Source organism: Zosterops lateralis, assembly GCF_965231275.1.
Source record: "Zosterops lateralis genome assembly, chromosome: 13".
Taxonomy (NCBI): Eukaryota; Metazoa; Chordata; class Aves; order Passeriformes; family Zosteropidae; genus Zosterops; species Zosterops lateralis.
In genome coordinates, this window is record NC_139773.1 from 10,014,443 (window position 1) to 10,041,470 (window position 27,028).

The 27,028-nt window shown below is 39.8% G+C and overlaps 1 protein-coding gene across 1 annotated transcript in view; it reads right to left on the reverse strand.

The window, feature by feature from the left end:
• Nucleotides 1–27,028, reverse strand: part of FBN1 (fibrillin 1) — a 142,470-nt gene that overhangs the window by 108,766 nt on the left and 6,676 nt on the right. The window contains exons 2-5 of the mRNA XM_083870574.1: nt 20,025–20,107; nt 19,015–19,113; nt 12,880–12,975; nt 11,236–11,331 (exon numbers count right to left, since the gene is read on the reverse strand). Coding sequence (XP_083726700.1) covers nt 11,236–11,331; nt 12,880–12,975; nt 19,015–19,113; nt 20,025–20,107 — 374 coding nt within the window. The remainder of the gene's footprint in view (nt 1–11,235; nt 11,332–12,879; nt 12,976–19,014; nt 19,114–20,024; nt 20,108–27,028) is intronic.

The window sequence follows — 27,028 nt, forward strand, 5'->3', positions numbered from 1 at the left end:
TATATTCATTCATTAATTTCAAAGAAGACCAGGATACCAGTCCTAATATGTTTGGGGGATAGTCAAATCATAGATGCAAAGGCTTGCTGCTGCTGCAGAGTAACAAAGAGAAATTCCTCCCAGCTTGAACTGAAGCGGACATCAACAACGTAGGCTGCAGGAAGTTGTTATTTCTACTCAAAATTCTAAACAGCTGTTTTCAAGGCAGCTTAAAAGATTTTTCAATGTTTGGATTCAACTCAAGAGTTTTATCTAATGCATACTTTGTATTTGAGTATTTGTTGAATTAGAAATTTAATAGAGCAGCTGAGTATTTTAAAATCTTTTGGAAGATGTGAAAAAGGGATGTGAACTCTAGCACACCCTGTAAAACATAAATTTCTTACCAAAAGAATATGTTATTCATGTGCTCTGTACATTAGGTCAATTATTACTCACTTTCTTTGGAGAATCACCAAGTGCCTCCACCCTTTATAACAGAGCACTGTAATCAACTGTAGTAAGAATAGCAGAATTATTTTAATACACACCGGTGGCTGAGCTCAAGAAGGTTTGAACAGTAAGAGACTAAGATGGATTTACCATCACCTTTCCTTTTTAAGAGGGAAAGAAATTAATGTTTCCTTGTACACCTTTGTAAATAATTTCAATTTCACATAAATAGGGAAAAAATTATAAAAAGGAATGCTTTAAATTTGGCCTCCAGTTTAAACACTTCTGTTATTTAATGACAAATTCCATAAACAATCTGATACCAAAACTTCTTCCACAGCACTTCTTTCATTTCCGCTAACCCAGTTTAACCTTTCATCTTCCTTGCACTCAGCAGCTGTACAAAGCACTTTTTTTGTACTGACATCAGCAAGTGACTGAAGTGCTAGTGCTAGGTTTAAAATGCCTTCTAAAAGCAGGAGTTTTTGTATTGAATTTGGAAACAAGTTTGATACAACTTGTACTGTTAGTTTAACATAGTATCACCTTTCACAGAGCCATATCTTGTTGGGTTCCTGCTGGGACCTGAGAACTGAAATAGCACAAGGTTTAATGCATGGCACTTCATTTTGTCCAGCCTGGCTCAGGCCAAGAGAAGCATTTCAACTTATTTTGATAACCACACAGATTAAATACCCAGCAAGATAACTTGCTAAGTCATTCATCATTTGCCATTCCTGGCCTGTGCTTGTGTCTAGCAATGTTTTTACTAGGAGAGCCATTCAGATGAATGGAATGCACATCTCCACTGGGTCTCCCCTGCCCAAGCAGCAGTCTAAACGTCTCGACCTGCCTCCAGTGTTTTTTTCCCAAGACATAGGAAAACTGTCTGGCTAATCCCCTCTGTCTTCATCTTCTTGCCTATCTTCCCTTCTCACCTGTTTCTCTTGCTTTTGCTTTATGAGCCCCCATAACTTCAGCCCCCCAAAAAGTTCACAAATTGTCCTCTTATTACTCTTTAACTCAACTCGAGGACCAAGTAGCTGGAATTAGTTCACACCATGTGGTGTAATTCAATCCCAGACATAATATCTGCACCATTAAGCTATATCTTATCTTAAAGGTTATTGGAGCTGAAATAACTTAACATCAACTCTCCTTTCACAGAGGTGGATCACTCACCTCTTTTTTCACTGCAGATCTTTTGGACTTTGAAGCTTGTGGCTTGGAAGTAATTTTTGACCCTGTGGCTTCTTCTGAAGCCTGTACTAATCCAACTGTAAAGCTGCCATGCTTGCATTTTACAAATCTCTCCAAGTTACCACCCATACTGTCCCACCAGGACATGGAGATTCTCATAAAGGCTTTCATCATATCCCAGCAGGACAATTATTCTTCATTGCTTGCTGGTTTTACTATTACCTCTTATAAACATTTCAAGTCCAAGCAGTGCTCTGTCACTGCACTGCTCCACTGAGCTAAGACATCTGGACAATCCAGCTGAGAGACCAGCCCAATGGCTCTTGAAGAAACAGTTTAAGGTGTGTTTCACTTTAAGAGTCACCTTAATTGCACTTTGAAGAAAGTGCACAGCATGCTCTTTCCACTGTATGTTTACCACTTTTTTCTACCTGCAGTTCTCAAAAATATAAGCAAACAGGAGCTGTTGAGGTCCTAAAATCTCCCCTCACTGAGGGCCCCAGCTGCTTCCTAAATCAGGTGAAATTATCAAGTACTTAATAGGTCTTCCCTGATCTTTTTGTATTAACTGACAAGCAGGTAACTACGATTAGTGTCAAGTGCAAACAGGAAAACTCCCCTGACAGTGTGTCTGTAATTATTAGTATTACTTGGATTTAAAGCCATTCCCTATTCCACAGCCCATGAACCACTGTGGTTTTGTCAGCTTATTCTTTATTTTTTAAACTAACTGTCCCATTTTTTAAATTTTATTAGGCAAGTACATTAGAAATCATCAGCATAACATGTGCTTTCATTTCACAGCACTCAATCAATCACTGCCACATGGCAAACACTCTCTGGGTAACAGAACACACAAATAAGAAAAGAATGCAGAAGATCAGGAATTATGAACACTTTTACAATGTTACCACTGGATCTTCATTAAATAGTTAATAGGTCTGAATGGTACAGCTGGAGGCATTACAAATCACAGACTAAGAGACATTTTAGCACATTTTCCAGAGAGTGACTGGATACAGTCCTGGGTAATCTGCTCCAACTGATCCTGCTTGAACAGGGGAGTTGGACTAGGGGGTTTCAAGAGGTCTCTTCCACCCTAAGCAATACTGTAAGCTGAAATACATCTAGAAATTACTCTCTCTCTCTCTATAATTCTACAGTTCTATTTTTAAAAGAATGTAAACACATTTTTTGATAGGTAGGAGTTACTTTACTAACCAGCAGATAGGCACTTTGATGTGCTGTCTGTTTTTGCTGGAGACAAACTGACTTTCCAAACCTTGCTGAAAATTCAGCCATCAACAGATTCAATGGAGCAATTGTAAGTAATGGGACCAAGATAAAAGGACCTAGAGCAAAAACTGAGGGCTTAATCTCAAGACCAAAGAGCACTATGAGGTCCCTCTGTATACAGAAATAAGGTAAGTCTAGTAAAATATCATTGAACATATGACCACTGCTGCAATGCCAGCAAGGACACCTCTGGCTTTGTCCCATGCTGTGTGCAGTGGTGCAGGATGAAAGCATCAGCCACCACTTCCCTAAGAAGAAAACAACTGTGAGCATACAGGTTTCTCCTCAGCTCCTGCTTCCCTCTGACTATCAGCACCTCTGTGTCAGAAGAAAAAGCCCTAGAGGGTCACAGAAGACCATTCATACCAAGGAGTAAGGAGCAAACGGGGACAGCACTGAACACCTGGCAATCATTGGGTAAACTTTGCAAAAAACATAAACACTGAGGAAAAGATCATTATAAAACATGACCAAGATCACTTGGTAAGCCAGGCTTGCTCGAGTTAAATGCTTTTTTAAAAGCTGAGTCACACAGTAAATTAAACATTCAGGGACAAGTAAAGCAGTGCAGGGACCACTCTTTCAGAATGGGAGACCTGTAATCTGAATGACACCGCCATGGAAAGAAATGAAGGCTATGGCACAGCAGACTCAGTTCCATTAACCTACCTGTGCTAGTTTAGCTTGGGTAATGCCCGCAGCAGATACAAAATAAATGTATAAGTTCACAATCAAAAGTCAGGTGCTTAAAAGGGTTTACATTTCTTAAAAATAATCCCACATGCACATATGTGCAAACACACATGCACTTTTAATAACTTTCATGCTTTTTTAAAATTACTTATCCCTAGTCTTTGCACACCTTCCTACAGGGAAGGGAAAGACTGAATCTTGGTTTCTTTATGTAGCAAAATTCCACCTTTTTCCTAAAGAAGTTTCTTCTGGATAAAGAGTGCAAAGCCAGGCTCTATTTTACAGCACAGCAGAATTTGGAGAGTGATACTTTTCTCAGGGCTCCTTTCTTTTCAGACCTTATTTAGGCCTCTTTTCTTTTCCTACAGCATTTCTCTAAAGTGCCAAACTGTACAAGCTATCACGAAAAAAAAAATAAAAACTACTCAGTCATTATTCATGAACCTCTCAAGGGCAACTGGAAGTGAGAACGTGCCTGTCCTTAGAGCTGCTCTTAGGTAGCTGTTTCCCACAATTTTTTGCAGCTTTTATGCTGATATAGGGTAGATCTCTTTCTAAATCTAACCATTTACTTTAGAAAAGTTCTGTTTTTACAGAGATTTCAACAGCTCTGTTACAAATACCTAGCAAAAAACTGTACATTGTACATGTGTCAAAACAGTTACACTGACCACTTTGAGCACCTCTGTTGAAGAGGCATTTTCATTAGCATTTTGCAGCTGACCTACATAAAGGAATTGTTTTACTTGGAAATGCCTTTGTCGGTTTATCCTTTCATTAGGTTAGATTTATGTTTTAAAATAGGTTTCTTTTTCTTTGTTAGAGCTGACAATCAAGAAAGTTTTAGATCATTTGTCAAAACAAAGGAAAAAAAGTAAGTCACAAACTCAACTGAGGCATCATGCATACTGATACTTGTTTCTGTGGCAACTCTAATAAAAATTCTCAGTTTACCAACTCAACAAGAAAAAAAGCCATGAATGGGTGATTCACAAGGAAAACATTTATTTTCACTGTAACAAATGAGACGATTTCAGGTAGCAGTGCTTTCTTATATTAAAATATATTGCAGCCCAGAGAAGAAGGAGTAATTTTCTCCATAAAAAGCTAAATAGGCATTATTAGGTAAGTTCTCAGCTGCATTTATTCATTCCCTATATTATGTCCAACGCCAGGAGTCACCATTTCAAAGGCACCTTTTCTTTGGAAATCTTTTCTTTCTATGAGACATCAGTTGTGCCCAGCTGGGTTTGTTTTTTTTGTTTGTTTGTTTTTGTTTTTGTTTTTGTTCTTTTTTGATAACTTTGGACTGAAATTAGAAATTTGGGCCTGGTACAGTAGTACTAAGAGGGGAAGACCAGCCCTAAGACATGCATTTTGATGGCCTCAAGTGTAACACCATGCAATGACAACCAATATCAATAAATGCTGATTCAATCTTTCAGCACACACACAAAAAAAAAAAATTGATGCAACACATGAGAGGGATTCTTTCCAATTCTCCCTGGAACACTGCAGAGCACAGATCTGGCAGTGCAGGCCATTCAGGGAAGCTACAGCCTTCAACTGTCTGCACTGTATAGAACTTATAGAACTTATATATATATAAAAGTTTAATTTGTATGATCTGCATGTAACACCCCATAATCAAACAAACACAGGCATCTCTCTGTGTAACTTCTACAAAGCCTCTCCTCCACAGGCCTCCACTCTTCATTTCTCAAGACACTGCAAGGCAGAGGGGAAGAACCACATTCAGGCAAAGCCAGTACAAGGTCCAGCCAGGCTGCAGTGAGAGCTGAACCCAATTTCCTGCACAGCAAAGTTGGAGGTAGGAGTCAGGTTCAACAACAAAGCTGTTTGCAGTACCAGAAGAATGAGCTAGTGACCCTCCTGTGAGCCCTTTCAATGTCCTACGTACAGGAACCAAATCTTACAGATTAGAACAATGCAGCTATTTCGTTCAAATGTTTTTATGATAATTATACCAAATCTAGATTCCACAGTTTGTGATTAAATTTGTATGCATCTCCACTGCTACAACGAAAATCAAAACAAAGTCCAAACAATACTTTACTGCACATCTAAAGGTCAGTGTCCTTAGCAGCCAATCAAGAAGGGATGGAAATATAAAAAGGTCTGCCAAATAGCTGAATGAAAACTTTAGATTTGTTTGACTGAAATCAAAACTCAATTTGGAACAAAATGTAAATGTTCAGCTTCATGTACAAAAGCTGGAGCCCTCACATCTCACAAGAGACCTAAGCCATATGTACTTAATCATTTATGGATCTTGATTAAGCTTATAGGCATATATCTGAAGAAACATTTTAAAACTTGCTATGTGATATTTTAAGACACACAAAGCATAGAGCAAGCAACGAAGGACCAGTTATAGGGTGTACATGCAACAATGGATAAAAGATTTCCTATACACAAGATCCCTAAAAATGCTTTTTGGCATCCAAAACCAGACTGAACTGAGTCCTGAGTTCTGATCCAGAGATCTATTGATTATATTGCTAAGCTGAAAAAAAAGCTGCAGCTTCAATTTTAAGAATTAAAAACTTCATCCAGTTATCTCAACCTCTTTTATAGAAAAGATAATCCAAATGAATTTTTATTCTAAAACTGAAAGACATCAAGGGTGAAAACTTATACTGAAATTATTTTAAAGTCAGTAAAACGTCACTCTGTGAGTAAATAGATTGATCTTCAGTCTGAAGCCATTTTTCATAACTTTTCAGGGGGGAAAATGTGTGCAAGAGTCCTTATTGCAGGCCTTCAAGTTTAGCCATCCTCCAGTTTGCTGTTGTAACATGGTACATGCATTCATGTTACAGGGCTGCAGAAACTACATGTCTTTGTCAACAGATGTGTTTCTTGGAAGAAAGCAACAGAAATCAAGTTTATTCAAATGTTTGCCAGCTACCATATGCTGCAATACTACTTTAAATGCAACATAAGGCATTGGGAACATACTTTTACTGCTATCTACACTTTGTTATTTACTTTCCATTTAGACTAAATACCAGAGACGGGGCACACTAAGGGGTGCAGTGTCCTCTTTGTAAAAACATTCTACCCGTTGTAGTATTTAGAAAGAAAAAAAAATATACAGAGCCCTACATTACTCTTGACCACTTTCAGCGGCTGCACTTTCTTAGGGAGGCTCTGGGAAAGATATTTTTACATATGGCATTAATTCTGGGAACTTTTAATAATGGCCAAATATAATTAAAAATTATGCAAAAATTCCTGCCATGAAGAGAGCAGTACAGAAACTACTCTGTTTGAAGAAAAAGCAATCATTTGCTCATATTCTGAGTCCATAAAAAAACAAAACACACGTGGTACATTTTTAATATTTGAACTACATCAGGCCCAATTCTGCTTCTATGCGAAGCGAGTGGCAAAACTCCAGAATGCAGCAGGATTGAGCCCCTGATGTTGTCACAAGCATTCAAATAAACAAACAGGGCTGTAACACATTCTAAGCTTCCACTGTGTTCCTCTAAATGAATCCAGACAAAAAAAAAGAAAAGCACATTTCATTGCATTTCTGCAATACAAGGATAACAACAACGTACAGCCTTCTATTATATAGAATTCCTCTTCTTAAAGTATTATCACTCAAATGTCCAAAGAGAAACAGTTTCAAAGAGTCAAGAAAGCCTTTTTGCACAAATTTGTAGACAGCTCTACCAAATCTGATAGGGTTCTTTGATCTTCCTGAGCTCCTAACATCAATTTTTCCTCTGGATTTTCATAAAGTGCAGGATACAGGGATGTTTTCACATGACTCAAACGTGGGCATCTCCCACAGCCAGCTAAACCCCCTAGGCTCTTTTACAGACAATAGAAAGAGCTGCTGATGTTCTGAATCATCCTCAGGGGAACATAAGCTAAGTCTCTGCTCTCAGTCTCTTCAGCAACTTTAAAAGAAACTGCAGAATCTTTAACTCACTCAAGTTATTCAGCATTAACACTAAAATGGCATAAAGATGGCATCCAGTTTTTAACCAGTGGGAGAAATTTTGCTTTGCCCACATCTTCATTTCCTGCTACCTGTGAATTCATTAATAATACGACTTCTGATAAACTAAAAGCTGAAGGCACCTCTCAGATCTTAACTAACTCTGAAAGCTTGGGCCAAAATCCAGCAAGGCCCTTAAGCACTCGCATAATTTTAGGCATATTGACATCTTGGGTTTGAATTTAAAGCCCATCACTGGACCACCGCCAGAGAACTCAGCACCTTCCTAAAAGAAATCCCTGAAGTTCAATTTTTAACTGAGACAATATCTGTGAAATATTTTCCTTTCTGGACTATGTATTCTAAATGTGTCTTAATGGCTGTAGGAAGCATTCCCAACTCCACTACACTTTTCCTGTTGAGTTTCTGTCAGGTCCACCTTTTTGAACACTATTCCAGAGAAAAGCCAGGTCTGTTGTTTTATGACACAGCTGCAAATACTTGACAGAACGTCCAGGCAGCTTCTCCCACTCTGGAAAGGAGCCAAACACCACACACAACATCCCAGGACATATGTAATGAGACATGTGTACCACTTGCAGCACTGTAAAGTTATCAACCCAGCTCTGGTGAAGCCTGTCTCACCAGTGACATGGCATACACTCCCAGGACATGAAGAAGAACTCCACTGATAAAAGTGAATTCCAAAATTCATGTGCTCATGTTTATAGTGCTTTACACTAAGATTAACACTTCTAAGACACACTAAAAAGTGATTTGTGTGCCAAAATTGTCCAAGGCCCGCTGCTACCCTCTCAAAGAATGACTGAATAAATACATAGAAATATTCATGCCACAAATTTGAGGGAGTTTGCTGCACTGTGAAAGCAGCGGGTCTTTCACCAGATAAAGCCCTTGACGTATACAGTAGTCTTGCAGATCTTCATTAACAATCACATGGATGACATTTACTGAGGTAATGTATGGAAAAACTACTTAAAACAGTAGACACAGAATTACACAACTTGTCTCTGCATCTAAGAAACTGAATCCAATTTTGTTCCAACCACCTGCAATATTTTAAGTGTTTTCCCTGTCGGATTATTAGAATAACCCCACATGTTTGGTTGCCTCGACACTGTTTTATTCAAGTCAGTTCTAAGTTATGACATGTGCAGCAAAGGCTGGAATATTCTTTGGTGTGTGACATATGTGCCACAAACACTCTTTGACTGTTACTGTTAGCTGATGCTTGTAGAGAAAAGCACTGGGTGATACACAGCAGTAAATTACTTCCATAACTGTTAGTTTGTGGGATGGCATAACCTAGAAGTCAAACCACAGCCAAACAGATGGAGAATGTGTATGCCACAAAACTGTATCACTTCTCATTACGTTTATATCCAGAAATGGTGTTTTCAAAACAATCTGCTTCTCCTGCTTCTGCCAGAAATGGCATAGTTTAAGACACTATTTCTCTTGAGTATTTTCCTTTTCCCTCCCTCCATGCACAGACATCCTTTGGTTTTGTTGTTTTGTTTCCTCCCCTCTTTCTTTTCTTTCTAATAAACACACAATTTTACTCTACAAGGCATGAATCTTGTCAATTTACTGGCTAACTTCCATTCACATGTACATCAGAAGCCCATCAGGGAGTGTCAAATCCACAGAACTTTCCAAAGCTAGATTCAAAATATGGACCTCTTACTTAGCTGACATCTGTGTAAAATCATATGAAGCCAGACAACTCCCCAGTGACCACACAGGTGCATGTGCTGAACAAGGCAAGTTATTCTAAAACCAAGATTAGTTTATATTTGAGAAGTTATCTTCAGAAAAAGTTTTTCTCATGGCATAATGTGATTCTGAGACCAAAAACCACCACACCCTTTTTAGAGGAGGGGAACATATTAGCTCAAGTAGGTAGAGAGGCTGCAGGAAATCTGTGAAAGCAGCCAAATTTCAGAGGTTTTCTGGGAAGATATGACAATCATTTGGCCTCAACACAGCAAGCGAGGATTAACCAGGAATACTACAGCTCATTAATGTCTATCTTCTCTTTTATTGATAACTTTTATTGTTTAAATTGAAAATGTGTTTTAAGTAAAAACTGCCTGTGGACAAGACATGTAAGTTACAGATTTCCACCTCAACTGTGCTCAATTACATGCATGTAATTTCAGGACAGCTTGACTTGGCTCAAATGGCTCTGTGCCACCAGTTTCTCACTCCACCCACCACCAGGAAGGAGCCCTGAGAGACAAGACTGAAGTTGTTACCAGGATTCAGCCTAGAAACTTGCTCTAATGATGTGGATGCAAACTGGCCTCAGATCAGGCAACACAGAAGTAGCACTGAACAATCTTATTTTGAACTTACACTTTACACCTCCTCACCAGACTGAAGGCTCAAAAGCTTCACCCATGAAGAACACGCAGTAATTGCTTGAAATTCCAAGTCTTTGCAGTAATATTCTATACATTCTCACCTATAGGTATTTATTCTTTTCAAAATTAGGAATTTAAACCTAATTGCCCATTCCTCTTACTCCTCTCCAGCAGTGAGATCCCATGATTCAGAACTGAGCTACTTTTCAATCCTTGGAAAAACTCACCATTGGTCTGAACTACTTTTATAACATCTGAGTGAACAACTGGCAAGACTTCACACAGTGCCAACACAGCAATTTTATCTGCTCTAGGGAGTGCAGGAAATACCTGATTCATCCTACCATCAGTTTAAGCACAGAAAAGAAACCCTTTGGTCTCTTCAGAGTTGTTGTTCTGTATCACCCACCTAAGCTGCCCACATAAAAATCCAACCATTACTGCACCAGGTGCAGCACTGACAGCAGAGATCAACTGACAACACTCATTGACAGAAATTTCACGTGCTAAGCTCATCATGGAAGCCCAAAATCAGATGATTAATGTCTATTCTGTCCCAGGTTCATAGATATGTAACACAACCTACTCAATTAATAGAATGTATGAATTTCCAACTACACAAACCAATTGCTCTGACAAATAAAAATATTTTATTTGCATTTTTATAAAACTCAACAGGATTATACCTAAACATTGTCCACTATACTGCTCAAAGATGAAACATTAAATTAGTTTAATAACCCTGAAAAAAATCCACATGCCATATAAGGCAGTTGGTATCACTGTGTTTTCATTTGAAGATTATCACTGTGGATATACAACTAAAAAGCTAAAACTGAAAACAATAAGTCTGTACAAAAAGGAAAAGAGAATTGAATAAACTCTGCAAATGAAAACGTAGCAAAGACAGAGGCAAGATGCTACTTATCACATATATCAAATTTAAAGACCTTTTCTAATGACTTAAAAACTGAAGTTTGAGCAAAAACACACAAAATTTTCATTTGCCACCTCTTCCACTGGAGTGTTTTCATCACCAAAAAAGTAAACAGTTCTATCTGTGTTCATCCTGGCCTCTATCCTCATTAAGTTCACATACTTATAAAAACACCGCTTAAAATTTATTTTCCATCTTGAGACCAACAAAAACAAACACAACCAATTCAGCTATAGAATACAACAGGTAATGGCCCAACAACCCTAGTTCGAGGTGTTGGAACATAATTATTCCCACTGACTTAGGGCACATACCTCTCTCGCACTGGGGTCCAGTAAAGCCATACGTGCAAGCACATCGATTCGGAGCTACGCATCTCCCTCCATTTAGACATCCATTTTCACAGACAGCTGTATCAAAGGGAAGGCAAGAGTCATCATTACTGAGCTGATTTCAGAAAAACATGAAGGTATGTACTTGGTCAACTTAGGTAAACTGGTAAAAATGGTAAATATAACAGGATACCAAACTCTTTTCCTAGAATCTACTTAATGAGCTTTTACTATTTCCTGGCCTCATTAGTACCATGAGCTCATCTTTTTAAGGGAGCAAAATACAAATACAGGAACAACCACAGTTTTTCTGACCTCTCAGAGCCTTTCTCTTTGGGATAGCTGGATAAACCCATAACTTCAAAAAACATCTCATTCAAACTTGAAACAAATAAGCACTAATAGAGATTGTAGACAGAAGATGCAGAGGAGTATTTCATCTCTAAATCCTCAAATGTATTTGTTCCTCCTGTAATAATTTGTTCCTCCTGTAATAATCCAGTATTAGAAGGCTGTTTGCTGGTGTTAAATAAATAATGTTATTAACTAGGATAGCAAAATTTAATCAATATCAATTCCATGTTAATTCAAGATACTCTTCCTCTGTATCATGTTGTCACTAGCTTCAGAACTCCATTTTTTAATAAAAAACTCCAAAAGCAATTACTCTCAGAAATAATCAGAAAATACAACATGCGCATGAGAAAGGAGATTTTAAATACAATTTGATGTTCATTGAGTAATGTTATTCTTTGTTCCGTTTCACATTCACTTCAGTAGAAAGAAGATTTCCATTTATCCTCTTTTATCCACTTGATATTTCACAGTGAAGGCAGAAATACAATTCTTAATCCTTTCACCATGTGATCCTCCTCCAGATTATTAGGGTAAATGCCTGGTCCCACTGAAGTTCATGTAAAGTGTGCCATTGATTTTGACAGAGCACAAAAGGTTTTCATTAAATGAGCTAAACACATTTTCTGTATCAGACCAATATTTCACTAGATAGCAACGTGACAGCCTTGGTTAAAAGCAGTGTCTACATCCTTATTTGAGTTACTTCACAGCATTCCAGCCAAAAAGAACAAGAGAGCACCAGAGTCAGTTTGGGAGCGATTTCAAGCAGCAGATCCAGAAACGCTTTTGGCTAAGGACTGATTGAGGAAATAAAAAAATCTGTCCATCAACTCTAATAGGACAACATCAAAATTTCTAAAGCGTGCTAGCTAAGTCAGATGCAAACACTGAAATGAAAACAAGACTTTGTATTAAAAATCCTAATTTTATCTATAAAATGAAAACTGAATCCCATGTAAAATTTAGATGTATGACCCACTGCTCTAGTAGGTGAGAAGTCCTAGAGGTCAATGGGAATTATGGCAGTGTGAGAACTACAGGATCAAGTTATATCCAATTACTATGAAGTCTCATGATGTTTATTTTAATAGTCTTGATCAGTAAGAATTCACTCAGCATTCATCACAAAGTCATGTGATTTTCTGTAAAATTTCACTATCCCTGATCAAAAACAAGCTCAACAGCAGCTGAAATTTAGTGCTAAAGAGTGTCCAATCCACACATCACAGAATCACTTCCCAGTGTCCACATTCCTAGAGGTGTACTCACGCTGTCCGCAGTGTGTCCCTGTATATCCCTTCTGACAGAGGCAATGGTCATCACTGCAGCTGCCTCCATTCATGCACCGGATGTTACAGTGTTGGACTTGAAAGGAAAAAAGATTTTCCTCAGTTAAATAAAACCAGTCAGAAACACTTTACCTTTTGCTTAAGGACTTTACTTTTTTTTTTGGGGGGGGGATTGATTCTGTGAACCAGAAAGTATCAGAAGTCAAGAATGCACATTTAGGACAGATACTTTAAATGGCACTACAAAACACAATATAGATTTACAGTTCTTAAGGAATATAGGACATGGTGCAAGAATTTGATGCACCTTCTCCTTCAAATGAAGTCAAAGGCATTTCATACAAGCATAAATCCTCAACATTTCTTTCCTAGTTTGCAATTACAAGAAAAAGCCTTCAATAAGGGAAAAGTACAGAACTTCTGGCAGACAGCACCATTAGAAAGGGAGTCTTATCATCTGGGAAGTGGGGGAGGGAAGTATTAAAGGGAATTATATAGGGAAGCTCCTGAAGACAGCTCTGCTCTGCCAACACATGCAACACCAGAAGCTGACCTGGCCAAGCAGGACTTCTGGCATAATAAGGAGAAAGTTATTTCTTTCTGTATGCCAAGTGTGGGCTCACCCCACCAGCAGAGCTGCTGGGGAGCTGCAGAGCTCACAGACAGCACTCCCCCAGAGCCAATAATCTCCGCCCCTCCAAGGGCAGAGGCAGGGGAGCAGCACACTCTCCTCAGCTGCACTACCACCACTTATAATGGCTAACAGACAGCTTAAGCCCCATGCCAGTAAAATATAATGTCTCTGACGCATTTTTCCAGTAATAAGGGCAAATATATTTCTTAATTAGATGTTGGGAGCATCTAAAAGTATGTCAGGCTCTTCGTCAGGCATGGAGAAGTGGGCAAGTCTCCCAACAAAGTGAAGTCCTTACAGGTCCTGCTGTCCAACACAGCTGTGAACTGGGGCCTGCACTGCAGTAAGCAGCTGGGAAATAGTTTTTCTTTTAACAGAAACCACATGAAAGGCTCCTCCCCAGATAGGATTACAGTCTGATCAGCATTTCAGTAGATTGTGATGGAGCACTGGATATCTATGCCATGCTGTCTGAAATGCTCAGGACTGAAAAATGGAAATTGCATTTCCCGTCAGAGCCTGCAGCTAACAGGTGCCATGCCAAACACGGAATTTTTCATCTCACACAAAATCCTTAGGCATCATTTGGCTTTTATTCAGAAGTATGTGAATAGATTTTTTAAATTTATTTTCAAGTAGAAATAATAATTTTAACTGTACTGCCTTCTATAACAATATGAATCCACAAAACATTAGTAAAACATAGAACTGGAGAAAGAACTTAAAGCAATCTAGCATTTAAAATACTAGTAACCATAATTCTTCAATTATAAAGGCAAAAATTGTGTATTACATTTCTTATGTGTCTAACAGTTATCTTTGTTCTGCTTTGGATGCACTTCAGTACTTCAAGCAACAAAAATGTACTAACATTCCTCAATAAAAAGTAAAATTGTCTGCAAATACAGAGTGAATATCTGGTGAAGATTTTTGGACAACGTCCTAAGTAGGTCAGAAAAAAGGTGTATAGTTACTTTAAAATGTGTAGTTCAACCCAGCTTTATACAATCTTAGAAAAACAGAGGGGATTACAAAAAGCATAGGAAATGATATCATCTGTCAAGCAGGGAAGGAACTTAAAAACCACAAACTGATTTCAATTAGAGCAAGCTATGCCAAGAGCTAATTTCCATTCCCACATGAAGACCAAAGCCATTTAAGTAGTTTGAACTACATTTGAGATAAAAAGGTTAACAGTAGCTTAAATGATGATTTTCATATTATCTCTTAATGTATAAATAAAGTATATTTCTTCATTCTGGGATACACACACAAATGTTCAACAACTTGTCTTACTGCTTCTTAAAAGAACTTTTCCAAGGTAAAATATTTCTTCCTCCTTTTAAAACTAAAATCATTATGGGAGACTGCTGGGACACCCAGTCATCCTTACTAAAATGAGCCATTTAAATCAGTGAACCTTCTCACCTACTCCCAGGCAAGAAGATCACTGACATACAGTCAGTAAACTAATTACTTATTTTCTGCCCTCTTTTGTGGGAATGTTGAAAAGAGTACTTCCAAAATCATACAGACTATGCTGTAATATTATCCTTCCAAAAGTTTACAGAAACACATTCAAAGGCTGTCTGGAGCTCAGATGATGATTTTAAAAATGCATTTTTGAAAACTAGCATATTAATGCAGGTCCAAGCTCTCTTTTCCCAGCTATATCAACAATTCCATTAATGTCAGTGGAGATATTCCGGTAAATGAAACAACCTGTTCCAAGACACCACAATGACAGAGGTTAAAAAAAAAAAAAAAAAAAAAAAAAAAAAAAAAAAAAAGCACAGGAATTACCATAAGGCTGGTAAATGAATGCCTATAGCTTTCTTTGCCTTATCTTGGCATGCAGAGGAAATGTTAACATCAATAAATGGCTGCTTTTAATCAATTATTGTTCTGTTTCACATCCAATTTGTAAACAGTCTGCACTGGAAATGTCTGAAGTCAAAACAGGAATAACTGCAGGAACACCAACTTCATAAACCTGCAAAAGAGCCAGCAAGACCATACATATCCCCACAGGCTTTACGTGTGGGCGACAGTTGTGTTTTTTATCAAAGTGCTGCCCTCTTAAGCATAACAGTCCCTGACTTTTTAAATAAATACCCAGCAAAACTGAGTAAAGGCTTCATCACACCCAGAGCACTACCACAACCGCTCATGAAACGTGCAGGAGCTCACCAAGCAGACGAAAGGCAGCACACGGGCTGTCTGCCCTGGGATCCCCAGCTAGGAACAGGGAGGTGTGAGGAGGGTCTGCAGTCCTCGGGTGGACACCCGCCGGCCCAGCAGCCCGGGCCGAGGCAGGGCAGGGCAGGGCAGGCAGCGGGCACCGCGGGAGAGCCCGGCCCGGCCCCTGTGCCCCTGCCGGGGAAACGCGCCCAGCCCCGGCCCTGCATGACGCAGGGCTTTGCCTGCCAGGAGCTGTAAACAGGGAATGACGGCCTCATCGCATCCCAGATGCTCGGCGTGCTTTGCTCTGTCAAGCGACTGACTCAGGAGACGGATGGCAGCCAGCGCCCAGGCGGGACACCAGCCTGCGGCCCCACGGCCCCGCACAAGGCACAGACAGGACCTGCAGTACCCTCGAAAACTTGGGGAACATTCGATATTCAAGACCTGACACCACCTCTGACAGTAGCAGGATATAAAGCAAGGGGCTGAGCTCCAGTTTTGACTGCCATTGAGCAGAGAGCTCCCACAGCAGCAGAGTGAGGCCCAGGCTCAGCCCCACAGCACAGGCGGTCTCTGAGGGAGACCCGGGCGGGAGGTGCCTGAGGAGGAGCTCCGTGCCCGGCCGTGCCCCTGGTGCTGCTGCCCGGGGACACTTGTCTCCACAGCCCTCACTCATCCCCAGCACCCACCAGCTGCCTCTGTCACATCTCCCCTCCTTCAGGGACAGACAGGCCCATCAGCAAATGCCTTCCCTGTTTCAGCCAGCCAAACCCATCCTGACTACAGAAGCAAAAAGGGCTCAGTTCAGAGACAGCTCTGACCCATAACCCTGGGAGCAGCCTGACACCCTCCTCCTTGTTCACCCCCTGTTCCCAGAGGAGCAGAGCAGCAGTTCTAACATTGGCAGGACCACAGAGCATGGATGGGGCACAAAGAAGGGCCGGCCTGCAGCACCAACAGACACAGACACAGCAGGCACAGCCCGGGGGCTGCGGGGACAGCAGTGCAGCCCCAGCAGAGCTGGCAGAGCCTGGAGCACAGGACATGTCCCACAGCACAGAGAGCTGCACATCTCCACACAGGTGCACCTGCAGCCTCAGAGCACCCACACACCACAGCCAGCAGCAGGGAGGCCTCCACACTTGGCAATCTTATCTCCAAGCCTGCTGTAAGCACACCCAAAAATTCACTAATTACACAGAAAGAACCACTGCTCAGCCAGCAAGTTTACTGATGTCACTAAAATCCCTGCTGAGAAAACCACCGGTTGATCTTTTCAACCACAAATCAGATTCCTAAAGCTGACTCTTAACCAGAAAAGTTCCAGCAACTGACCTGCATAAGAATCAAACTTGGAGGCTTTGTTTTGCTCCCAAATCTACGTGCTTTCCAATCTGCATTAAATATTTTATTTCAACAGACAACTAGAGTATAAGAGTCACTGTCAATTCAGTTTCTGTCTGTGTATGTACCTGCTAGAAAATCCATGCCCACTACTGATTCTTTAAGTACTAAAAACACACATAGCTTAAAATATTCAAAGGACATCTCAGACACATCTCATATATCAGAAGCTCTACACTTAGTTCTGAGAAATGGCATTTTCATTCATATCTGCTATTTTTATTTTGTATGTAACAAACGTATCATTTACATCTGATTTTTAATTATTTAATTTTTTTTCTTATTTTTCAAATATATAATAAAAATAAGGTTTAATGAAAAAAAAATGAGGTAAAGCCCACTTCTTCCTGTCAAAGGTGGCAAAACATGTAGCAGATACAGGGATGTATCTCTCCTTTTGTGCCCTGAAGAGTTCTTGGAAGAAGGTGATACCTTTCCTTACTGGCTTACAGGACTAAGGCATAAGCACCTGGTAAAACAGTAGCTGCAAACCCAGGCAGGAACACACCACACACATTTGTGCAGCATTTTGCACTCTTCCCTCCCTCCAGTACTCTCTGGGAACTCCATAGCTCCACATCTTCCTTATGCTGTCCTCTCCCTAACATATATCATAGGAGCATGAGATGGGTTGAACTACAAAGAACATATTTACCATTTTAGTACATGCCATTCCATTACATTCTGCAGTTGCTAATGTTTTTCCACTGCTATTGCATAAAAAGGATGCTAAAACCACAAGCTGAAATGGTCAGTTATGTGGGAAAACTCTTATCAACCAGGAAAGCAAAAAAAACAGGCAAAGTAAAAAATACAGAAGCAAAGCAGACCACACACTGAGTCTCAAAAGATATTCAGAACTAAAAGGATGACCACTTTGCACTCAGCTGAGGTCTGTAATATTATGCAAAGTTTTCATCCCCCCGACTTCTGTTAATATGTTGTTTAGATAGTTTCAGGCATTTGTGGGAACGAGTCTCCCCCAAAATTCTTTCCAGAAACTTCAAATGTCATTAAAAACCTTAATCTTTTACATTCTAAGAGACAAGAACCACATTCAAATGAGAACACAGAGTACTTTACAGTTGGCATCTCAGATATAAATCCTACTCTATATCAAACACTCAACTCATGTTTAGCCATTGAGTTCTCTGTTCACTGAATGAATTTAATTTTACTTATTTTTCCCTGGCTCTGGGGAACCTTCCTTGAAAACTTGAAATACAAACATTTCTAGGAAAAGTCATCTCTCTGAAAAGTTTCATTATCAAAGCATCTTTGTTTTTCTGATGAAAAGCTGTTCCACTTAAAAACCTGGAGCAACTCTGTACCGCTAGTACCTACTGAAGTGTCACCTGAAGAAAGTCAGCAGTATTAGATTCAGAAAATATGTACTGAGCCTGGCAAGGAAATGCTCTAAAGCATGTAGGCCTAGATATTAACATACAGCATACATAGTGTCTGGTTTACAACCCTTGAAATCTGAAGAAAATTCCAAAGCATGTCAAGTTCAGCCAATTGTCAAGAGTTGTCTTTCTATCATTACAACTTATGTTGTATACATGCTCGTGTCTACCAGTGAATAAAGATAAGGTATTTTCCAGAAAACAAGGAAGACTGGAATTAGTGTTTCAAAGTGGCAAATTAAAATAGATTCCAATAAGACTGATTTGGGTTTGATTTGGCAAAAAAAAAAAAGTGTCTCCAGCAGCCAGTCTCTGAGTCATTCTTCAGTTTCATCATAGAAAGCTACACTTCCCTTCCTGTGGTAAAAGTACGTCTGGTGACTCAGAGGTTATTTGTCTAAAATACTGACCACTGAACTATTTTACATACCTTAGTAGCTTCACAGACTCAAAAGAGCAATATCAGAGATGCAGAAGAAATACTTACTTGATTTTGAACCACAGGAGGGGGCTATCTGACCATTTGGGCATGTGCACATGTTTGGTCTAGAGCAAAATCCATCCCCACAGGAATGTCTGCAGATTGCTATTAAGAAAACATAAATGTCTTTAAAATATGTCTCAAAAACCTCAAACACATAAAAAAACACCTGATAAAAAATTCAGTACCATAACATAAATACCCACAAACTCATTAAACCACATACAACAGATCTCAAAACGGTTCCTCCTGTTCATCTGCATCGTTATAGGGGACAGCTAAAACCTAGACCTCCACCATCTGCTATGAAAAAGTCTGGGGACATGCCACAGGCCACACTAGATATGGGGAGATTTCCTTGGAAAAGTGAAACTGTTGTCCATTTTACCAGACCTTCTTGGAGGAAGGATGGCACTGAGGCAGCAACATAATGCTTCCTTTATTTCTGCACCACACAGAGACAAGAGCACTAATTCCCATCTGACAGCACACTGCTGCAGGACCTCTGGAGGGATTCTTATCAGCCTTGGGCAAAGTGCCTTTAGGAGTTATTTCTGGTACACTGTTGCACTACATGTGAATATGTATACAGCACTATGATGTGGGCATATATTTATATCCCTACATATATATTTCAGGGATATGCTCCAAAGAAGCAGAGAAAATGCACTTGCTGGCCTGATGCTGTTGCCTCCTTCCATTAACTTAAATAGATTAACACATTCCACTCCTTCTCAAGAGTTCACACACCCCTTGGAACCCTTTACCACAGACTTAAACAGAACATGTGGATGAGATTAATCTTCTGTTAAATACTGGTATCACATCACTGTGTTGTACCCCATGAAACTTTGTATATTAGCTCAATATATTTTAAATGGTAAAGCAGTCATGTACAGCTGCTACTGAAAATATCCAAAAACACATTTCAGTTCTGGTATACAATTAAAAACCATCCTGAGACATAGAATGACAAAGATAAACATCAATCATAACACACAACTAGAATAACTTACGGACTATGCATTGGTTTCCACCAGGTAATGTTTTCCATCCAGGGCAGCAGTAGGCATTGTAACGGGATCCACACACATTTGGTCTGGAAAAACAAAAAGAAAAGGATAAGGATGAATTCATATTTTTACTCAGAAAGATGTTTTAACAGTAGAAGCATAAAATGGAAAAGGTAAATCACTGCAATATAGGTTTCAATAATTAAATTGAGAAGTGTGTTTTTCACCTGTAGTTGTTGGGGATCTTAGGTAACATACTCTTTTATAAATTAAAGATTACCTTACAAGGACAAAATCAAATCAGTAAATCTGAACAACAGGAATAGAGTGGGGAAACCTTGTCTCACAACACTCCATACCTGAAGAAGTAACCATCCAGATTTTTGAGCAAAACACATACTTAAATAAAAAATTAGGGATTCCCTCCAGCATCATTAACAAGCACAAATTAAATCTAGTGCTCTTTGAGTGGTAATTTTTAATCTTCCTGTTGCTTTCTCTTCTTTACTCTAAAGTACTATTACTGTTCCCTGTTTTGTCCATGAACAAAACTATGTATATGTGAGTGAAACATGCCAACAAGAACATTAGCCAAATAAATGAGTCAAAATATGCTAATTCTTCATTAGGAACAATTACTTACTACCAAAAATAATCAAGGATGTGGGTGGATGTAGTGATAGGGTCCTATGAAATGAGTATGAGGGGCCTACTGCTCTCCTTAAATGATGTATCAGCAGGAATTTTTCTTTCCAACTCATTCCTCTCATCCACATTTACCCTGTCAAATAACTTTATTACTAGAGTTTACAATGAAAGCTGACAGGACATGACATTACTCCTATTATGATTTTATTGATAAAAATAGAAAAGTTGAAATTATTCTGTCCCTCATAAATAATAGATTTTTTAAATCTACCTTGTCCTATTTATTTAATGCATCTATTCATGCAAATAAAGCTAGTAAGAATACCTTCAAAAATGGAAACATGTGCTCTCTTTTGTTTTACTCTTAATAATCTTAGCAGAGGAAAATTTTACGACCTCAATTAATATTGTGAGCAATTACTCAATAGATGAGTGCAGCTATAACCAGCTAGAAACTTCCTAAGAACTGCTATATTTAAATATTGTATACAGATTAGAGACAGATTTAAATATTTACTGTTTTAGGAAGGGTTCTTAATCATTATTTTGTCCTTGGTCTTTCAGAAAGTTCTTCATTGCCAGTATTGCAATGTCTAAATAAACAATAGTTACTTCATATGGTGAGGCAACTTAAGGCAAACAATCTCGATATATATGAACATTTCTTTATGCACTTTTTCTAACGAACAGAAGTTATATACTGTACTTACTTAGGGATATGCATTACTAGTGCAAATTCAAGTATTCTGATTACACCAATTTCAGTGACACCTATTCTTCCCAACCACGGCCAGAAACTACTTAAGTCACAGCAACCACTACCATTACCTTCCACTGGCTCTAGATAATTAGAAAGTACTAACTGAGGTGAATGTAAGCAACACAATTGGGCTTGTTGCAGGGTCATTTTCCCTTCCTGCAACTGGTGTTACAGACTCAAAGCCTTATTCATTTAATTCCAATGTATTCAGTTTTAGTAATGTCAGCTACTTCCCTGCAGGGCTATAAGCATGTAACTTTCCTAGAGTTCCCTATTCATCAATGCCAAATGTTGCTCCACAATCATCTGCCAAGTAAGACTGGCAAGCAGACAAGTGAGATTGCTTTTCACCTTCTCCAGTCAGAAGAAATAATGGAACTTATTAAGACAGATAGAATGAGTTTGTTGCTACCTGTTACAACCTATGGGCATAAACCACCTATTTCCTATTCCAACTGGGGAGGATCTATAGAAGGCTGACCATAAAGTGATGTTTATGTACTCTGTCAAATTTCAGATCTCAGCAAATATGTGGCTTTGGGGACCATCTGGTCTACGTTAAGAGCCAGGAGCAGATTTCTGCGTCACTGAGAAACCTGGTTTTAAAAATCTTCTTCCAAAATGGGACTCTAGAAAACCTAGATGTGCCAGCAATCATGAAGTCAGAGACTCTGAGAGCCTTGAAGCTGTCCACAGGATGGGCTGAACCATACACCCAGAAGGCTCCAACTCTGGTGCAGCATGCTTAGCTTCTTAGCTTTGAAAAAAATTTAAAAAGTCATCAAACTGTACTTCCATGGAACAGTTTGAGCCTGACAAGTGCATTTTCCAGTGGAACACTTTTTCGTCAGAAAGCTGATGTCTAGCTTATAAAAGAAACCTATATTAAAGTCTGAATGCTGCTTCTTTGAGACAGAGAGTGTTCTTAAATCGTGCATATTTGTAAAATGACTTTGAAAATAATTAATTTTGAAGGTTAAATTTATTGATATTTATGAGGTGATCAGACACTATAGCAATAAATCCCCATAAATAAATAAAGTATTCAAGGCAATAATAAATAAGTTACCTCATATAAAATCATGGAAACCATCAATCAAATTGTAAAGGCTCTATCATGGCATTTACTTTAAACAGTTACCCACTTTGTGTTAAATAAAGCATATTTTCCTGCTGATATTATAAGCTATGAATACTAAAGAAGTGGTTTATATTCTTAAAAAACTGTTTTCCTGAACAGCACTAGAAACAGAATTCAGTTATAAAATCTGATTTGTAATGATAGAATAAGCAAAAAAGTATCTATATACCCTCAAACCACCTAGAGTACCTTCCTTTCACTCCAAAGCCCAGAGAAGGAATGGAGAGAATCTCAGAACAAAGCTGTTACCATTGCAATTTTTAAAACAAACAAACAAAAAACAAGTAAACAAATCTTTCGTTTTATTTTAGAATCACTTAACAAACTTGTAAAGGATAAAAGTATTTCTGTAATGGTAATGGTATGGTGCTCAGGGACAGGATGGCAGATGCCCAGAGTTTCATCAAAGAATGTCCAAAGTAAACAAGATATTATGTCTTTGATTAATGATATGCAAGTAGAAATTCAGTAGCAAACTGACTGGAATTATCAAAAGACATTAGACATGAGTCATCAAGTAGAAAAATCTTGGAGCAGCACAGAGAAAAGAGTTCATCTGGAAATTTCAATAACTAACCCTTGAAAGTGACAGGATTGCATAGATATTGACAGCACCTGCATGCACCAAACTAGAAAATATTCTTCTTCAGAAACCCCATGATAAAGTAAAGAAAAAGTGTCGGTCCTTTCCCAGGGCGTGGGGAAAGAGCCGGGCAGAGCTGCAGCATCGGCTCCTTGAGACAGCCACGCGTGGTGCTGCCCCGGCCAGCGCGGTGATGGAGCACAGCCTCTCAAATAAAGGTCTCCTTTCTCCACAGGGCAATACTGATGTCACCCACGGAAAGGACAGGCTGGGTCTGCCCCTCCCGTGCTTCCAGAGCCCTGTCTCTGCAGGGATGAGCGGCTGCCCGGCACCCCCGACCTGCAGCCGTTTCCCAGGCACTGCGGGTGGGTTGGTGGAGCGGGCACACAGAGGTAAAAAAAATGAGAAACAAATCATGCTAAGCTTGGCACAGCCTTCTCATCAGCTATAACCAGGCAGTGAGGGTACATGACAGCCAGGGAAGTGAGGGAGACGTTCAGAAGTCCTGTGTGAAGGCGGCAGCAGCGAACACCCAGCCCAGAATGGCAGGGACACCTCTGGCAGTGGGACTGTCCTGCCCGGGGTCCCGCAGAGACACGACCGGAGCCCCGCGGTGCAGCCTGCCGGAGGGAGGGCTGATTCTCTACAGCCCCGTTCTGCCCTGCCTCTGACCCCTCGAGGAAGTTACAGCCCTCTCCGGAAGAAAGCATTGCCCATCTGCAACTCCCATGGGAGGAAGAGTTTCTGGCAGTGCTGTGAGCGAGGCTTCAGGCAGAAATTCAGTCAGCAGCGCTGCCATGCACCGGCCAAGGCTGGCGTAATCCGCGCTGAATCCAACCCAAAGCACGGGTCTCAAATAAATTAGACAGAGACCAGACAGAGTGGGCAGAAAGCAGCTGAGAGAGCAAGAGAAACAGCTGACCACCAGTTAGAGAGCTGGCATGCAGGGAGACTGGAAAGGGTTTCTCATCGCTCCCTCAACTCGTTTTTCCTCTCCCTAGGAAAACACACGGGGATTCTTCCCTGCAAGAGAACGTTTCATAGACAACTTGTATTAACTGTTTGGCTGCAGTGGTTAGCATATGACCCAGTTTTCTGGCAGAAAAATACAATTTAAAGCAATATCATCGGCCAATGGTTGTTTATAGAGAAAGCTTTGCCTATTTTTCTTCTTATGTGGGTAACTCTGGTAGCTGCTAAAACTGTACCCAGAACTATTTGCTGATCATTTCCACATAAAATTGGAGTGATATTTCCATGCTTGTACTGGGGAGTTAAAAAGAATGACAAACTGTACCTGAAAAAATACAAGGCTGGTCTTTAAAATGTGCTGTTTAAGGCTGCAGAATGTGATGATGAATATGTTTTAAAAGTAGGTTTCAAGAGAGGCAAAAATCAGACTTTTTGCTGTAATCCAGCTTTACGTACCTACCTAAACTTCTCAGTGTCTCAAAATAAATACTAAATGTACAGACTGGCACAGCTCTGCTGACTCCACTGTTGTTTTACTCAGCTTTTCCACAGAATCAAGAACTTCCATTGCCAGATATAGTCCAAACTTTAGTGGACACAGCCATGAGCAACCTTATTTAAGTTCACCCTGCTCTGAGTGGGGGTTGGACCATATGGCCTTCCAAGATCCCTCCTGGCTTAAATGACAGAAGCCAAGCATGCATAAATTAGAGGTCGTTATCTAAAGCACCTCCTTTAGCTGTGCTGGCACCTACCCCCTCCTCCAAGGAGCAGTGAGCAGAGCAGAGCTGGAAGGGAAGATCTGGTTCCTAGTGGGATGCAGCAGTAACAGCTACAGCACATGACAGGCAGCAACCCTGACACCCCACAGTGCATCAAGCCCCACAGAAGAAGCCTGGTTGTGCTTTGAACTCACCACTTTCAGCAAGTACACCCACAAATTGGAAAACTTAATTGTACATCGGACAGAGCCAAAAACAGACACAGGTCTGCACTTAGCATGCACAAAGCTCATTTTAAGGTACCTCAAATAGTTTAAACAGGGATTTATTTTCTGTTTAGCTAAATATTACAAAAATGGGATGTTTTTATCACCTTCTAACTATTCAGTGAAGATCATTGAGAGAACTCCTGAAGCTATTTATTTCAATTATATAAAAGGAAAACCTATGAAACTATGCTAGACTCTGGAACAAACATAACATTTAGCTTCTATTATACTAAGAAACATCTGCTTTTGAGCAAAATATGTAGTTTTAAAGACAAAGGATTGCATCTGATATACTCATTTTTACACTGAAATAAGCAAGCCTAGCCATGCAGAGAGCCTAATATGATAACTATTTCTCACTCTGACAGTAAGGATACTGCTGTCCCAGAATCCTGGCTCAGTTCAACTAAAAAAATAACACGCTGAGCAGCTCTACGGGTATCCTTGGCTCTGGCCTATGTGCAAGTCAAGAGTTCAAAATGACATGCAAGTTTCCTGCAGCAACACTGAACACTTTTCTAACCCTAGCCTCCATCACACTGTGACAGCTAAATACAGCAATCCAACAACAGCATTGACATTAAGAGAATTCTTCCACACTTGCTCTGAAAATCTAACCCTGTCTTTTGCAGGGACACGCTCATCTAACATGACAGCCAGGCATTGTTCTCATTCATAGCCAGGGACAGACGCGTTTCTGGCATGTATTCCTTCATTGTTCCACTTGAGAATGTCAACGGGTCCAGTTCAAAACCCATCTACATGGCTCTATAAGACACATAAAATACAAGTACATCACTACAAGAAACTATCTTCTGGGCCAGACAAGTGCAGCGGATAAACAGGAAGGATCCATCAGGTACTTTCTTTTAAAATACACACCAAAAAAAAAAACAAAACAAAACAAAAAAAACCAAAACAAAACAAAACAAAACAAAAAAAAAAAAAAAAAAAAAAAAAAAAAAAAAAAAAAGATATATTCAGAGGACAAGAAGATTTTCTATCTGGTAGCACTAAAAACATCCCATGGGAAGTGGATGTAACTGTGGGCTAAGGCAATGCTTAGCTGTCCAGATGTCACTTCCAAGAGGGGAATGGGGAAAGATCATTTCACACCTCCAGGCCTACTCCCCACACTCACCATGTACCACTAGTGGTTACTGAGGAGGCAAGCTCTAACAGCTTCCCAAGGGGAAGCACCCAGGGAGTTCAGGATTTCCACCAGCCTGTGCCCAAGCTGAGCAGCAGCACAAGGGCTGGTGTGGGGCACACTGGCCAGACAAACCCAAGGCCAGCCAGCTCCTTGTTGAGGCTTCCCTGGAGGCTGCAGGTTGTGCTGGTGCCACCACCATCCCCCCCATGGAGGACACCCAATCCTTTAGGGAGTCTTTTATACCTGACACTTGCATCAATACTGTCAGAGAACACCCTTAGGTGTTAAGCAATGCTATTAATTTATGTATTGAGTGCTTTCCTTTAGGCTATGGAAGATTTATTTTAGGTAAGTTATCAGTATTTCTCCTCCTCCCTTCACTACACACTATTCTACCCTTTGACTCTCTCCTTGCTGGGACAGTGACTCTACATTTTCAAAAGGCCAGATACCTGCACATCTGCCATAAGGAAACAGGAAAACCCTGTTGATATAGATCCCACTGTTTAAGTTGAACTCATCCCTAGCAGACATTGGTAATGGACTCTGTACACAGGGAAGAGAAAAAGATGGAATATTAGTGGGAAAAAACAAAGAAGAAAAGAGACAGGAAAATAATGTTCCTGAAAGGAAACAAATTTTAGTTTGAAACCTCAGCTGAACATCACTGAATATCCTGATGTCCTCCAGCAAAATATGAGAGAGAGGGAAGCTTGAAAAAGAGGATGAAAATGATTAAGACAGTAGACAAAAGAACTG